Source organism: Notechis scutatus, chromosome 9 (assembly GCF_049901735.1).
Source record: "Notechis scutatus isolate UNSWTSFEM ecotype Mainland chromosome 9, rNotScu1.2, whole genome shotgun sequence".
NCBI lineage: Eukaryota > Metazoa > Chordata > Lepidosauria > Squamata > Elapidae > Notechis > Notechis scutatus.
The window spans coordinates 21,454,309-21,471,732 of record NC_142017.1 but is presented as its reverse complement, the minus strand read 5'-3'; the positions used below and the strand labels follow the sequence as shown (position 1 = coordinate 21,471,732).

Genomic DNA, 17,424 nt, shown 5'->3' with positions numbered 1-17,424 from the left:
CCCTTTGCTTAGGAAAAAACCCAGGCTCTTCCCAACAGAGCAATAAATGTATTCACAGAGCTGGTGGGATGGTGGGCAATTACCTCACCCATTTGCCTTCAAGGAAATGGTTGTTTTGTGTCAGCGCCCCCAGCTAAACCAGCAAGAAATAAGGCCAGATGAACTAATTCTACTTCCTTGGAAGGCTACCTTACCTGCATCTTGCAAATCTGAAAGTACAAACCTCCCGCCGTCTCCATAACAGCTGGAGAACTCAAAGTGTGTGTGTCCCTTCTCAGCCTCTTTCTCTGCTCCTCATGCAGCTGCGGGCTATGCGTTCTCTGATCTGACCATTCTCTGGGCAGCATCTCTTCCCCTCCACCCCTCTGTTTCCCAAGGCCATTCCCACATACCATTTCATATTTTTGTTTTTGCAACTGGTCATTGCTGGTTTGGGGCGGGGTTTGGAAACTATCCGAGAAAGCTTGCTAGCAGAATTCCCGGACTTAAATCTAGTTTTCTATGACAGCAAGAAGGATGTCAAGGGAGCATGAATATTTTCTCTCTGCAGCATATTCTGGTTCTCTCTTCTCTTTCCTTGTTGTATCCCTAACATTGCAAATTATTCTGCGAGGGGGGATTTATTTGGAGGTCTAACAGAATAATGGGTTGGAAGGGACTTTGGAGGTCTTCTAGTCCAACCCCTTGCTTAGGCAGGATATCCTGTACCATTTCAGACAAATTTTTGTCCAATCTCTTCTTAAAAACTTTCAGTGTTGCAGCATTCACAGCTTCTGGAGGCAAGTGGTTCCACTGATTAATTGTTCTAACTGTCAGAAAACTTATCCTTAGTTCTAGGTTGCTTCTCTCCTTGATTCATTTCCATCCTTTGTTTCTTGTCGTGCCTTCAGGTGCTTTGGATAATAGGTTGATCCCCTCTTTTCTGTGGCAGCCCCTGAGATATTGGAAGACTGCCATCCTATCACCCCCTAGTCCTTCTTTGCATTAAATGAAAACGTATCCTATCCATGGCATTTTACTCTGCATATGTCGAGACCAGGGTTATTTTTTAGTACAAGTTTTGTATGAATTCCTGATCAGAAATAAATTCCAGATGAGCCACTAATAAAGTTAACTTTTATTTCTCTCTTACCTTTTCTTTTTTTTCTCCCGTAGGTTTACAGTAAACAATACAATTCTCCATCCTGAGATTGCAGAATGGTAAGTTATTCCTCACATTGATATTCCAGTTGTTGCCTTGACGTTTCTGTTTTTGAGCAGAGAATTGCTGGGCCTGTATTTTCACAGGAGATGAGTCCTAAGGGGATGATAGGAGTGGAGTATCAGCCTCCCCACCCCTGTTTTATTTTTGTAACAAGGCAATGTTTAATCTTAAAAAGAAAAAAAAAACTTTAAAAGAATTAAAAGTACAAATTAAAAATACAGACTAAGAAGGAAAAGAAAAAAAAAAGCAAATATTTTATATTCATCAACAGTTACTGGTTTGGCAATGAATTCAATACTATAATAGGAACCATGAAAGTCGTTATTGTAAAATATGACAGAATGTTTGACATAATAACACATATTACTGCATCTGTTGATTAGTTGAAAACATTGTTTTTTCCAATATTTCTGTCACATTTCTGACAACCCTTCCTTGATATCTGAAATAATATGATTTTTCCAATTTCTTTTTGCCTGCTTGATACAACCATAATTCTTGATAAAACAGTCAAATTCCATAGTTTTGTTTTATGATTCAACATTACATTAACAACTTTAACATTTAAAGATTTCCCATAAATATATTAATCTACTTTATCCCCAAAAGATTAAATGGTCACATAACCAGGTCCTCTGTATCAGGGACCTCTCAAATTTTCCTAACCCTCAGCATTTGATGTTGACATTTTCTGGGGAGTCCAACACACCCTAAATATAATTTTTTGATAAACCAACCATCATCTACAATCTGTTGATACCATTTTCATATTTTCAAGGACATGAAGCCATTGCTGCAATTTTATCAAAAATTCAGCTCTTTAGTCTATGTTTGAAATATCCCAGAAATGTCCCGTTTAAAAATATTCTTGACCTTTTGATAGAGATGTGTTATAGGTGTGATTTTTGCCAGGGATTTCATCAAGAAATGTCAGAGACTCTTCCAGTGGTGGGATTCAAATTTTTTTTACTACCTGTTCTGCGGGCGTGGCTTGGGCATGGTATGGCTTTATGGGCATGGAAGGGAAGGATACTGCAAAATCCCCATTCCCTCCCCACCCCACTAACCTGCTTTCCAGCTCCGTTCTCCTGTGCAGGGCAACCAAAGGAGATCCAGCCGATCAGCTGGGACTCAATGGGAGGCGGAGAAGAGATGGGGCCAGTCAGAGGTGGGATTTGCCGGTTCTCCAAACTACTCAAAATTTCCGCTACCGGTTCTCCAGAACTGGTCAGAACTGGCTGAATCCCACCTCTGGGCTCTTCCCTTCTTGCGATAGCAAAATCTCTGGAGGAAGACCTCTCCCCTACTCTCCACACCTGACACCTGGCAAAGATGCGTTGCCATCCAAGGCTTCAGTTCATTAATACGTTAATATTTCAGATTTGTATGTAACCTTTCCAGAAGAGTCTGGGTCTAATAGTTTTAGTCTGGGACCATAAATAAATAACCAAAATTGCTTACACATTGTACTGTACATTGAATTGCTGCTTTCAGTTTTGAAATTGATTTTTAGTTTTTTTTTTAAAGATTCCATTGCAATGATAAATACTGTTCTGAAAGGCAGAATCCAATTATAGTTACTGTTAGATGAAAAAAGGGGAGAGAATAGAATGGCTGGGTTATCAAAGGCCAAATAATTTTGGAAGGCCGTTTCTACTGAAGCTGCTTTTTGAGAAGAGAGTCTTGTGACCAGCCAGCAGATGCTCTGACCGTCTCCTGTTGCCTAGAAGGAAGGATTTTGGTGGCCCAGCTCATGATCGCGGTCATTATACAGCAGCACAGGAAGAAAAATGAAATACTACTTTACGATTCTTGTTAATTTGCTGTAAAATTAATTAGTGTTAGCTGTTGTGTAGGTACAAATACAAATAGATTCATTATAATTAATGTTCCTTCACTGACTACCCAAGGAAGTATTAATTGAATGTCTGGCAGAATGGGTAATGTTATATAAATGTCAGCCTATTACTGCTTTCTTTGGGGATTCATTTTAAAGGCATTAATTCTGATGCATTCTGCTGGCAAATTTATAGATGTTCTCTTTAATTACACTTGAATGTCAGTGGCGTCTGACATTAGCAGATGCCACCTAGAAGAATCAAAGAGTCTTAAAGGGTGGCACAGTGGTGATATTGCTTAATTTTTAATTCTTTGTTAAAAGACTCACCTTATTAAACAGCCTTCTGCTTTTGGAAAATAAAGGGCCTTTTGTTCAAACTGGTCAGTTTCGTGTGGCTCCAAGGAGGGTATTTGAAGTGACTAAGAAAAGAAGAGCTAAGTATATTGTCACATCTGTTGATGCAGGATAATCATTGTGGGCTTTTTTGAATCTCTGTTCTCCAATCCCTCCCTTGTAGTACTCTGGTTGACAATGTAGCACAGATGAAGGAGAAGCAAAAGACAGCATGGGGTTCACAGGCAGCAAAAGAGAAACATGCCATGGTTCTCCACTGTTTCATCATCTGTGGTCTTGCTTTTTGTATTCTGCCAGCAATTTCTGGTTGAGATGGTTGGACTAACTGTGTTCACTTTCAAGATGTTCTGACCCAGCTCCCCAAACATGACCAACCCTCTGAAGTTAACTCAAAAGATTCCTTTATTAGGCACGCCAGCAGCCCCGGCAAAAAGTTTATCTCTCACCGCAGGCTAACAAGTCTGGCTGGCCGGAAGATGAAGAGTTGTCTCCCACATCTATTCATCTCCGCCCCCTGCCTTTTATCCCCAGAGTTAGGGTGGGACTTCGCTAGCAGCGGTGGCTCTTCTGTTCCAAGGACCGGCCCATAGATTTCCACTGCTCTCCTCTCCTCTGCCTTCTGTGCATCTGCACATCAGGCACTGGACCCAGCTGTGATTCCTGTTCCTCATCAGCCACCTCCAGACCTGGGGACTGCTGACTCTTCATCTGAGAGCTGACAGGTGGCCCAGGCTCTGCCTCTGTCTCTGTCTCTCTCTCTCTCTCTCTGCCAGATCCATTCCCTCTTCCCTTGCAGAGCTCTCAGGTTGCCTGGATGCTGACCCTGAATCTCACGCCTCCTCCGCAGCTTTTGATTCAGCCGCTGGAGGAGCTGGAGGCTGACAGGCCACAATATCAAACCAGATCAGTGACTTGGTTAAACTGGTTGCTTATCTGGTCAAGGAGTCTGGCGAACTGAACAAGGCTATTCAATGATGGGCTCTTTTTTTTGGTGGATATGCCTTTCTTCCTTTGTGGGGTTTACAACGACCTGCCATGGCCAACTTGCCATGGAACAATTCACCATGGCCAACTCACTAGGGAACAGCTCGCTGCGGACAAGAGTTACACTAATATTGAAGAAATAGAATCATTAAAGAAAGGATGCCAAAGGAAGGACAAAATAAAATGTGAATGACAATTTTTTTTAAAAAAATGTAGAACTATTTTAAATCATTAAATTGAATTGTTGAATTGTCCTGCAGCGAGTTGGCCCGTTCTGTCCCTTGTGGTGATCTTGACTTGTTTCTTTGGTTTTTGCAATCTGGTTTTGATAGCATGTTCCCTGAATATTCTCAGGTCCTTGGTCTTCTCTAAGGCTGGTTGTTTCCCTGCAGACATTTTGTTCCCAGGCTGAATGTTGTATTGCAGGAGTGTCAAACTCATGTATAGTGACTCCCCTGTTGTATTGTGAAGGATTGTGCATACAGGCGGTCCCTGGCTTCCAACCATTCGTTTAGTGACTGTTCAAACTTATAACAGCACTGAAAAAAGTGACTTATGACTGAGACTTACGACTGTTGAAGCATCCCCACAGTCGCATGATCAAAATTTGAGTGCGTGGCATCTGGCAAGTGTTTATGACGGTTGCTGCCTCTCGGGGTCACGTGTTCGCCATTTGTGACCTACCCAGCCGGCTTCTGGCAAGCAAAAGTCAATGATTTGCTTAACAACCCCATGATGCACTTAACAACTGCAGTGATTTGCTTAACAACCAAGGCAAAACAATTGTAAAAGGCAGCATAGCGCATTTAACAGCCTTGCTTAGCAACGCCTTGCCTCCTTGTGGTCGTATGTCAAGGACTACTTGTACATGGGTCGCCATTATTTTGGAAGACATTGAACAGGTTGTCCGTTTCTCCTTTTTGGAGTTCTGGGTTGCTGCAGTGCTTCTTGTTGAGGTGAATAAAGTTCACGTTCTCTTGGAGGCAAGTTGCGACCTTCCATCTGCAGGGAAGCCTTTGATTGATGGGAGTTGGAGGTTCTTTTTTTAAAAAATATTCCTAGACGTTATGTGTACCTTTTCCTAAGCTCAGGGCCACACAAAAGTTGTGAGCAAAAGAAAGGAGGCCCCTGGGAGGTGTGGAAGAGATTATGTGGATAATCTCACCAACTTTGTGTCCGCACTCTGCCTGATAATCCATTTTGGGAGAGCCCCTTTCAAAATTCTGAAGGTGCCCATTAAGACTCGTGACCCTTGATGTCTGGCTTGAGCCCAGGGGTTGTGCAGAAGGAACAGGAGTCATCTCTGAATTCAAAGTGCCCCTGTGCAGAGGGGACCAAGACTTTGAAGGATTTAAAATCAATTGAGAATCGGTACAAGGGCATCCGTAAGGAAACTCATCCTTGGAAGTTCACAATGTAGACAGAAAGCAAATCAAAGCCCAGCCTTTTATGGAAAACAGTTGTAAACAACAGCAATGTTTTTGTGCTGCTTAAGGATAGTGCTTTGTAAGGAAAGTGAGGTGGCCTCCGATGGACACGCTCCTCATCTTCCTCTCTTGTTCAGGTTGCCTGGAAAGTGCAGAAGCTGCCTGGGGTGTAGCTAGTATGGATCAGTGAGCCCAACGTCTGACGGCTTCACTGAGCCACATTATTGCTTAGTGTCATGCCTGAACCTGGTGCCTGAGCATAATTAGATTCTGTGCTCGGATAAAAGAACATGAGCCGTGCCAAGTCAACACATGCCAAGACTTAGTACCCCTATTAAAGGGTGGGTGTGCCGTGCCAAGTCACACCCACCCTTTAATTGGGGTACTAAGTCTGTCATCCAGACCTGAAGCACCTGGCATTCCCCAATAGCTTGAGCCAGAATTGGAAGCCTTGATTTCAGGGGTGAGAAAAGCCAGGCCTTGCGCTTCAGAAGGAGAAACCAAACACACGGGGTTAGACTAGGCAGTCCCTGACACAACAGCAGTAACTGCGAGACGGATCCCCGAGTCCTGGAGGACGGCCACTTTAATACGAGCCTTTTGGCAGCCTTTGACAGCTATACGGTCATGGCAAGAGAGGTTGTATGGAGAACATTAAACTCCATCTGAAGCCTGCGCAATCTGTGGCAGGGGTGTCAAACCTGATTTCATTGAGGGCCACATCAGGGTTGTGTTTGACCTGGAGGGGGGGGGGGCAGGGGCGTGTCCAGCTCAGCCTCACTCATGGAGGCTCTGTTTTTGGCCACGACAGCCTCCTGCATCCCTCTGCCAGTGGAAATGGAGCATGGAGGGCCACACGTGGCCAAAAACAGAGCCTGGAAGGTCCATGCGTGGCCCTCCCAAGCTCCGTTTTCACTGGCAGAGGCACCTCAGGCCGGTCCTTCACTGTTTCCAGGGTGGCCCTATGGGCCAGATCTAAACATCCCACAGGCCAGTTCTGGCCCACGAGCCTTGAGTTTGACACCCCTGATCTATGGTTATTTCTCTGAAATCTCCCCAATCCGGTAGACTCCTGATGTTTTCAGAATTCCTGGGAATTCTGGGAAGTTGGTACAGGCACCTGAAGGGAATTCAGGCAGATCATTCTGGAGTGTAAAAGAGAAAATCCTTACCCCAAATACAACTCGCTGCTCAACTGTTATGCCTCTGAAAATATGGAAGTGCTTGATTGACTTGGTTTTGGTTTCTGTGTGACTCAGCTATCCTTGTGTTGTACTACTTGTGATTGTATAGGTTTGCTAGATAGAACAATGTGGACTCTGTGGATTGGTCATGTGAGTGACTCACTTTGCAACTGTCATGACGGACCATCGTAATGGGCAGGCTCCATTATAGTCGTAAGTCGAGGACTATCTGTAAACATTTATCAAATTCTTTCTACCCTTGCAACAAATCTGCCAGGAAGGACAGCCCTACTATTACTGAGATCTAGATAAAATTACTATAGTTTGTGAGAAATCACCAAGTTCTGCACATTTTTAAAATCAACCTTTTCCTCTGGGTCTTGACTTAGGGGTATGTGTTTCTGGCATTACTGCTTTTTTGCAGTAACAAAAAGGGAATTGTATTTTTAAAACACTCTTTTTCTAGGAAACACTTTGATAAAAAATATTGTATGTATCTGATTAGGACATATACAAATTTCTGCAAAAATTGTAGTTTCGTTCTGAGCGGGTAGATTACCTGGGATCTATTTTATCAGGAAATAATACGTCAGGAAAGATTTCTTAAGTCTGAGAACTCCATTTTGCCAGGTTTGAAATGCATCAGAGAAATTCTGCAGGGTTTTCTTTCCTGCCAATGTTGGGTCCTTTCTGTGATAAACTGATAAACTGTGACAAACTGATATTGGTTTTAGCTGCCTTGTTTCTGCAGCAATTGTGAGCGATTGCTTTATAAATGTCTTCTGCATCGTTTAAGGCAGGGACTTGGAGTCTTCCTTGGCAGAGAAGTGATGATTTCCCATAGAAAATCAGAGACATCCAGGATGTTGCAGTAATTGTTATTGGGCATTGTGTAACAGTTTCATAATGAAAGGTAGCAGGCAGACCAGAAATCTCTGCTTATTCTAATTGGGGGCCATAGTTCATGCAAGAGAAGAAAGGAGGGGCTTGTCTGCTCTTGTAAACTATTTAAAGCAGGGTGTCCAACCTTGGCAACTTTAAGACTTGTGGACTTCAACTCCCAGAGTTCCTCAGCCAGCTTTGCTGGCTGAGGAACTCTGGGAGTTGAAGTCCACAAGTCTTAAAGTTGCCAAGGTTGGACACCCCTGATTTAAAGATTACTCTACACATTTGTATGAGTTTACTTTGAGAGCCCTGGAAATTAAGCTTGATCCTGTATGTCTTTTCTCTCATCCTTTCAATAAATGAGTACATAGCATATGAAATGCATCCTTCCCTCTTGCTGGCCTGAAGTCTTTAGGCTTTTCATGCATAAGGGGGCATGCATAAGCGCACCAACGTGCCTACCGTCCCTGTCCTATTGTTTCTCTTATTCTTTTATTTTTCTTATATGTAACCATTTCATGTATTCACAGCTATGTATACATTTATACTTATTATCTTGTAAACAATTGGCAAATCAAATAAATAAATAAATAAATAAATAATCTTTCTTTTTCGTTCTTTCTGAATTGAACCTAAGTGAGCCACAGCATTCACGGCAGTGCATTTGTCCAATCAGGTGTGTTCCCAGGTAATTCTTTGGACTTGCTCCTAGTCTGGATTAAAGTGCAGTGCTTCCAAGTCTCTGCATCCCATCATTTGTAAGCATTTCTGAGAGGGCATCTTCCAGACGTGTTGGGCTGTACTTCCCATGGTGAGAGTAAAATCATGAGAATTCTAATCCGACATGCCTGGAAAATACTAAAAAGCCCAAGGATGCATTTTTGCTTTGGAACCTAAGAAATACTGTTCCAAAAAGATAGAACATATCAAGGACCTTGTGGGTCTTCTAGTTGAATTCCCTGCTCAAGCAGGAGACCCTATATCAGGGGTGTCAAACTTGATTTCTTTGAGGGCCACAACAGGGTTGTGTTTGACGGTGGGCGTGGCCGGGACGGGGTGGGCGTGGTCCTCTGCCAGCGAAAATGAAGCTCAGGCGTGCACGGCCCGCCCAGGGCCCCGTTTTCAACCAGGATGGTCTCCTGCAGCCCTCCACCAGCGAAAATAGAGCTCTCAGGCCCCATTTTTGGGTGGGACGGCCTCCTGCAGGCCTCTGCCAATGAAATCAGAGCAGAAATTTTGAGTAGTTGGGAGAACTGGCCAATCCCACCTCTGACTGGCCCCGTCAACCCCATCTCTTCTCTGCCTCCCATTGAGTCCCAGCTGATCGGCTGGGTCTCCTTTGGTTGCCCTGCACAGGAGAACGGAGCTGGAAAGCAGGCTAGTGGGGTGGGGAGGGAATGGAGATTTTGCAGCATCCTTCCCCTGCCACGCCCACCAAGCCACGCCCACAGAACCGGTAGTAAAAAAATTTGAATCCCACCACTGCCCTGTGCTATATCATTTCAGACAAGTGACTGTCCAATCTCTTCTTAAAAATACCACTATCCAATTCTGTGCTAGAATTAGGATGGCCTAGTGTGACCTGTTATGACAAACCTGCAAACACTTCTTGGTACATTTACTAGATAAATTCTGTTTCCCAACGTCTTTTATTTGCTGAAGTCTCATATAATAGTTTTATTCGTTTGCAAGTTCAGTTACCTGGCTGTTCTTTGTACTTTCCAGTTAATCACTTGTGAGCTGTAGGGGAAACTGTTAACCTGATTTTCCTCTTCCCTCTTTCTTTCTGAAGCCGTGTCATTAAGACGGACATGGAATTGGAAGTCCTCCGCTACACCAATAAAATTTCCAGTGAAGCTCATAAAGAGGTAATGGATCTCTTCATAATAATTTTTCTTTTTCTTTGTGTAGCATCACCTTTTTTACCCCCAGAAAAATGTTCTCAGCTACTTGAACTGCTTAGTAATGGAGTAATGAGGAGCTTGGGCTAGAACTCGTCAGACCGCTTTGAGAAAGCGAGAGAGGACTGACTTCCCTCAGCCCCACAGAAAGCTGTTCCAGGATGCCAGTGAACGCCGCTCCCCGGCCTGTTTCTTCTGCGGCCATTCGCTCTGATGGTTTTTAGTTGGGTGCTTTGATCACCTGTAGAGCTTTCTGAGTCAGCTAAATGATACAGAGGCATTTAGACTTGCCATTTTAGACTTGGATGTTCAAGAGAGAGAGTGCTGGAAGGAGAATTGCACTGACCCGTTGGTTGCAATATAATGGGGAGAAGCCAGAAGGAATCTCCTGGTTTGAACTCTTCGTAGATTTCCCTGGATGCAGCTGTTTCCTCTGCAGGCAGTTGAATCATCTTGGCATCTGTAACTCCAGTCAGCTACAGAGGGGAAAACTTTGCTTTTGAGGTTTTCGCAGAATCACGCTGATGTCTGCAGTTTTGTCTTATTCCAAAATAATTTCAGGGAGCTTCAAAGGAACCAGCACCAACAGGTGGATAGGATAGTTGGGAGAGTTTAATTTTTTTTGTCCCCGGTTTTCATCCGAATCCTGGCCGTCTTCCCATCATTTGCAAATTGTGTTCACTTCAGTGGGGAAACATGAAGTGTACACAATTTGTATGTGATGCGAAGATGACAAATATTGTGAGGTGGGGCTGGCACATGATTAGGATGATATAATGAAGGACTGTTCAAATCACTTTTGTTTCCTTATCTCCTGGGCCAGCATATGACCTCTTCACACAATGGCAAAAGCAATGACATGACTAGCATTGCTTATATTGTGGCCCATAAGGGCTTATTTCCAAGTTTGCCTGTTCTTGCAGTGGCTTCTGTGATCACAGTCTCTGTGATGCAGTATGGTAGATTTAGATCTATCTGATCTTTTGTTTGAGCTACAATTCAGATTTTTGAATTGGACGTTGAAGATGTACAAACAGTCGATTCAGAACATAAAGGAACAAGCTGTCTTGAAAGCTCCTTCTTATTCTGGTCTCTGTTGGGATCTCTGGAACTTAATCACTTAGCTCTGGAGATACAAACAAGAGTTCTTGTTCTTTTTGTGCTGCTGTAATTTTTACTGTAGCTGATGAATATTTTCATCAGTGCTTTGCAGCAGACATTATTCTAGAGTTGAGGGACTGTAGCTGCTGCAGAGCGGCCCTACTTCTGAAGAATGGCCAAATTTCTTATACTATATCTGCTTTTGTGACTATAGGTAATGAAGGCCGTAAAACCTGGCATGAAAGAATATGAGTTGGAGAGGTAAGTGCATTTTTGACATTTATGGCAAAACGATGGAAAAGCACTTCTAGGTTAACAGGAAATACTGCAGATAAGGGCAAATGACATTGATTTAATGACAATTATAGGACTATTTTGAGGTTGTGCTTGGCCTATTACTCTGTAATACAGAAAAGGCATTCCATCAATTCCTTTCATTTTATTAGATGACAATTGCTTTTAGGTATGTCTTAAAAGCCATATAATTCTCTTTGCTGAGTTTTATGTAATTTACAGAAAGAGTCCCTAATAGCTGTTATTAGTGTTTGACGGTGTTCAATAAACCACCTTTTATAGGTGAGACTATCATAGTTATTCCTGTTACATTACACAAATATTTATAGCGGCCATAAAAGAGTCTGGAGGTTTGTTTCAATCTCTTAAAACTGGAGCAAATGTTGCTGGTTCTGCTGATGTATCTCTATTCCAATCTACAGTATTAGTTTTCCTAATGAAATTGAAGATTGCCTACCTTGTCTAGAATCACTCAGCTTTACCTAATAGGACAAGTACGTGTGCAGTCACACTGATGCAACTTTGATACTCAGAGCATGTTTGCATTCTTCCCTTTGCCATGTGCCATATGGCAACAGTCTAGTGCAGGGGTCTCCAACCTTGGCAACTTTAAGACTTGTGGACTTGAACTCCCAGAGTTCCTCAGCCAGCTTTGCTGGCTGAGGAACTCTGGGAGTTGAAGTCCACAAGTCTTAAAGTTGCCAAGGTTGGAGACCCCTGGTCTAGTGTATTTTAAGCAGCTAAACCCAACTTAGGTTATGAACAGCATGTGTTTTCATGCATTGTGCTAATCCATAGCCAACTTTATTTTAAACCACAAGCAGGCCATGTTATCGCCTTAGCATAATTCATTGACCCATCCATTAATTTGTCCATGAACATCTGTATGTATCTGCATATGAATAAAGCACTTGTTTTAGGAAGTGGAAAATATGCATATATGTGTGTGTCTTTGAGACAGAGGGGGAGGGAGGGAGGGAGGAAGGAGAAAAGAAGGGAAGGGAAAGAGAAAGAGGGAGGGAGGAAGGGAAGGCAGGAGAAAAGAGGGGAAGAGAAAGAGGAAGGAAGGAAAGAAAGAGAAAAGGGAGGGAGGGAGGATGGAAGCAGAAAAGGGAGGGGAAAGAGAAGAAGAAGGAAGGAAGAAGTCATCCTAAAAGCTCTTAAGAGACAAAACCACTGCATGATTTTGAACAGGTTCTTCCCAGCTTGAGCTCGCGAAAGAAAAAGTGTGCTGGTGTGCCAAATATGAATGTGATTACACAGATGATGAAACACCTACCAGATGCATCTCCTTGCCAGAGGCCTTGCTATTGGAAGGATATTTACACCAAAGAATCAATGTGCACAAACACACCCCCTTTAATTTTGGAGGAGTGATATTCCTGGTTGATGTGTTTCTTGTGAAGGAAACAATTTCTTTGATACTGCAAAGCTAAACCTGTAGCTCTTCCCTTCAGACGTTTTCTCTTACAGCACCCCTCCCTTGCTTCCCCCTGCCCCCTGGCATTATTTAAATGAGCCCCAGAAACCTGGCCTTGTCCCCTGTCGTCCCCCCCCCCCCAGATCTTGGGTTAGAATGAGTCCTGTATATTGCATCACTTTGAACTGAATTTGTTCTATCAGACATCTGAGTTTTTAACTGTATTTTAGGAATGATTTTACTATTCATTAGAGTTGTTACAGAAGTTGGCAGACTGTTAATTTTAATAACATTTTTTTAAAAAAATGGATTTTCCATTTTACCCCCTGGTACTTTGGAAGTAATCTCTTTGGTTTGGAGCCTCTGAACATTTTATGGTCAACTTAGATATCATGAAAATTGAGATACCAATCTCTGTTGGAGCTGGCACAGGCAGAAAAAGCTTTCCTTAAGGACGTGAAAGCCAGGATCAGACTCTAATGTCAGATTCACAGGTAGCCCTGTGGTCTCTGGGCTGGGCTTCCACACCTGCCCCTTTCAGCTCTCTTCGGATCCACCTTCAATAGAAACTTTCACATCATGGTTGAGATGGGTGTCCGGTTTGGGGAAATCGAAAGATGTGTTTTATTAGGTTTAATTTAAGCATTTGAAATGGAGAAAAGCATCCCATTTTCTGATTCCTAAGTGAATTTGGCATAAGATGTAAAAAAAAGTTTCACTTGATGAAGGACACTGTCCAACTATGTAATTCATATATGATTTTGCATCTCTTTGGGCTGTTGCAATGAAGTCTTTGGATGCTACAGTTGACCTGAATGCAGCAGCAAACTGATGGTGGAAGCACCACTCCTTCATGGTATAAATCAGGGTGTCACACCAGATGAATCACACATAGGCCACGCCCACCCCAGCTGCACGAAGGGAAAAACTGTCGCGATATGTCACATGACAGCAACGTGACGCCACCAGTTTGACACACATGATATAAATCAAAGGGATCTTTTTTAGCTTAGAGTCAGATTGTCAACGTTCCAGAAAAATCAAACTCCCAACACCAAAACTCTGAGACAGGCATTTTCTCAAAGTTCCATTTTATTAGAGTAGTCATACTGGCACATCGGGGAAAGCCCAAATCTGAGAGTTCCAGGTTTTCCCCACAGTAATCCAAAACACAAACCCATCCCCTGCACTCATCAGTCCATCACATGGTCCAATCACCATCCATCCCAACTAGAGACATCCCCTAACCACTCCTCCTCCAGGTGCAGGAAAGACATGACCTTGACTGCAAGGAAAAATGCTATTATGTCCAACTACATGCACTCTACCAAATCCCCCCTCTCAATTTCCCAGGCACAGGAATGTGGCAGCACGGAAGCTTCTGGTGCTATTATGGCTTCCAAAGCTGACACAGATACTTGAGGGCTAGCCGTTTCTTATGCTAGTTTCTCTCTCTCTTTCTCTCTCTCTCTCTCTCTGTGTGTGTGTGTGTACACACACCACATTGAATTGGTGTCGACCCCTTTCAGCTGCATGGATGAGTCCATGGAATTTTCTTGATAAGGTTTTTCAGGAGTGGTTTACCATTTCTTCCTCCTTAGGGCTGAGACAGTGACTGGCCCAAGGTCGTCCAACCGGCTTTGTGTCTCAGATGCAACTAGAACTCACAGTCTCCTGGTTTCCAGCCTGGCGTCTTTACGGACTGCACCAATCGGGCTCTGTGTTAGCCCGTCAACCTCTAATTATGAATCCTCCTGCCTTGGAATAGGGGTGCTTGCAAATCAGGATCACACTGGTTCTAATAATCAGAGAGAATTGGTTGACTATTCAAGTCCTGTTTCTTTCTATTTTCATGAAGCAATCCTTTTGACGGGTTGCCACTGATGAATGCATTCTGTTCCCAAATTCATTTGAAAAATATGCTCAAATTTGGGGAATTTGCTCATTCCCCCCCTCCAATTGCCACTACTTATGTCATCTTTTCTGATAAGCTCTAAACCATTTTCATGGATCTTAGTAAAAATGTTCTGAAGCTGATACCAGAATGACCGTGGTCCTGCTTCCTTTTGAGAACAGGCCACCTGCCAGTTCTCACATAGGAGCGGGAATCTTGATTACTTTGGCTGTCTCACAAGCGTTCGTCTCCCAAATATATTTGTTTCATGTTGGGGGCCCTCGAGGGCCATTTAGTGTTGGTGGAAAAAAAAATAAGATGAGAATAAATTTGACCATTATGAAAATGGGGGACAGATGAAGTCAAACCAAGTCTTGTGGGGGCCAAATAAGTTGTTTCTCTAAGGCAGGAAGGAAGGAAGCAAAACAGAAAAAAATTGAACATGCTTCCTGTGCAGAGGGCCTGGTTTTGAATCATAGATGAGCATCGTTCATAATGGCTCCTTCCTTTCTTCAATAAATGCTACTTACTGTATTTGAAGTTCCTGGATTTCTTGCCATCTTGTAATGGTTCCTTATTTGCCTGCAGGGTAATTAAGGGATGGGGAAGATTGAAGAGAGCTGATGGCCAAATGTTGGCAGGCGTTTGCCAAGTCCTTCAGACCAGAGGTCTCCAACCTTGGTCACTTTATTAAGACTTGTGGACTTCAACTCCCAGCAAAACTGGCTGAGGAACTCTGGGAGTTGAAGTTCACAAGTCTGAAAAGTTGCCAAGGTTGGAGAGCCCTGCTTGGGACAGACTTGGCAGAAAATTTGCTCTGTTTTTCTTGCCCTCATTTGTTTCCTTTGTCTGCCATCTGGATGCTTCCAAACCCAGCCGATGGAATTCACCGCAACTCTTTGTGACACTGTGGCACAGCTAAAACCTCCAAGATCCCTTTTGAGATGATTGCTCTTTCTATTATAGACTCTGAAACCTCGTTGGGGAAGAAGCCAACAATACGCTGTGTTGTTAAATTGCCATAAATAACACCCGATCAATAGAAGAAATGAATGTCACAAAGCTGAACTGGGTGTGCAAATAGTCCTCATTTATTAAATGTTGTTGTTGGTGTTTTTTTTTAAAGTTGGTGTTAGGGAAAGGTTTGCTTGGCTGTTAAAGAGTGATGAATTGGCTGCCTTTGCGCAATGCATACACATTTTTAAAAAGTAGAAATGCATTTAGCCATTTTCTGTTTATGCACAGTGAATCATTCAGGGTTGGTTTGCACATGCTAACCTTCAAAAATCTCATTTTTAGCCAGGAGAAATTTAATAAGTATGTAATAATGGTCAAATAAGCCTACTTATGTGTGTTAGTTTAACAATTGTTTTTCAACCTTGGCAAGAAGGAATGGAGGGTGGGAGAGGAAGGAGGGGAGGAAGGAACAGGAAAGGAGGGAAGAAGGAAGAAAAGGAGGAAAGAAAAGGAAGGAAGGAAAGGAAGGAAGGAAGGAAGGAAGGAAGGAAGGAAGGAAGGAAGGAAGGAAGGAAGGAAGGAAGGAAGGAAGGAAGGAAGGAAGGAAGGAAGGAAGGAAGGAGGGGGGAGGAAGGGAAGAAGGGAATCGAAGGGAGGAGGAAAGATTTCTGATGCTCCCTGCCAGATTTCCTCAAAGAAACTCAATGGGGAAACCAGCAGGAAGTTGGAAATTGCTCTTGCTCCCACAGTTTTTTGTGCCTGCCTGTGGTCCTTCTGTTTCTCTGTTCAGCAAGGAAATATCTCTGAAATGATGACCCCATGGGCATGGATTATCTAGTATTTATTGAAAGCCAAAGAATATACCTAGATTTCAGCTCAAACCCCGTGTCAGTGTTCCAACTAACCAACTCCAAACCAATAAACTGCGAGACAAGCATTTCTTCAAAGTTCCAATTTATTAGAGTTGTCATATTGACACATCTGGGAAAACTTGAATCTGAGAGTTCCGGGTTTCCCCTTCCCAAATGAAAATACAAGATCCATCCCCTGCACCCATCAGTCCACCACATGGCCCAATCAAATCGTCATCCCAACTGGAGACATTCTTCCGAACACGCCTCTCCAGATGCAGGGTAACATGTCCTTGACTCTCTGAGAAAGAGTTGTTGAGTCTAATCTTCCACCTCACTATGAAATCCCCCCTCCCAAATTCCCAGGCACTAAATGTGGCAGCCTTGAAACTTCCAAGTAAAAAATGGCTTCCAAGGCTGACACCGTGCAGATGTAGGGCAGTGGCACTATATGTGTCCCAAAGTAGATGCCTTAAATAGCTCATAGTTTGGCTTAATGTGATGGCCTGGTTCCTATAACATGCTAAGATAGCACACTAAACCACAAACCAGCCAAGTCCTTTTTTAAAATTAACTGGTTGTGCAGCCTTATTTTTTTTTAACTGCCACTGTGACTTTTAAATCACCTACCCAGACAGGAATTGGAAAATCGGCTAGATTAGGAGAGGGGGTACAAAGTAGTCACTTTGCATCTGAATTGAGAGAAAATTGGAGCTGGAGGACTTGGATAGTAAGAAATTGCACAGAAAAGAAGCAGCCACTGAACTACCCCCACCCAGCCCCATTCACTAGAAAGAAAGAGTGCAGAGAAGAGCAACCAGGATGATTAGGGGACTGGAGGCTAAAACATACGACGAACGATTGCAGGAACTGGGCCTGGCTAGCCTAGGGAAGAGAAGGACCAGGGGAGACAGGATAGCAGTCTTCCAATATTTGAGGGGCTGCCCCAGAGAGGAGGAAGGGGTCAAGCTGTTTTCCAAGGCACCCGAAGGCCAGGCAAGAGATAATGAACAAGGAGAGATTCAACCTAGAAATAAGGAGGAATTTCCTGACAGTGAGAATAATCCACCAATGGAACAGAAGTTGCCTTCAGAAGTTGTGGGAGCTTCATCACTGGAGGCTTTCAAG

At 43.3% G+C, this 17,424-nt stretch overlaps 1 protein-coding gene across 1 annotated transcript in view; it reads left to right on the top strand.

Moving 5' to 3' along the window:
• Positions 1-17,424, top strand: part of PEPD (peptidase D) — a 182,630-nt gene that overhangs the window by 61,477 nt on the left and 103,729 nt on the right. The window contains exons 7-9 of the mRNA XM_026680147.2: positions 1,156-1,200; positions 9,671-9,746; positions 11,095-11,141. Coding sequence (XP_026535932.1) covers positions 1,156-1,200; positions 9,671-9,746; positions 11,095-11,141 — 168 coding nt within the window. The remainder of the gene's footprint in view (positions 1-1,155; positions 1,201-9,670; positions 9,747-11,094; positions 11,142-17,424) is intronic.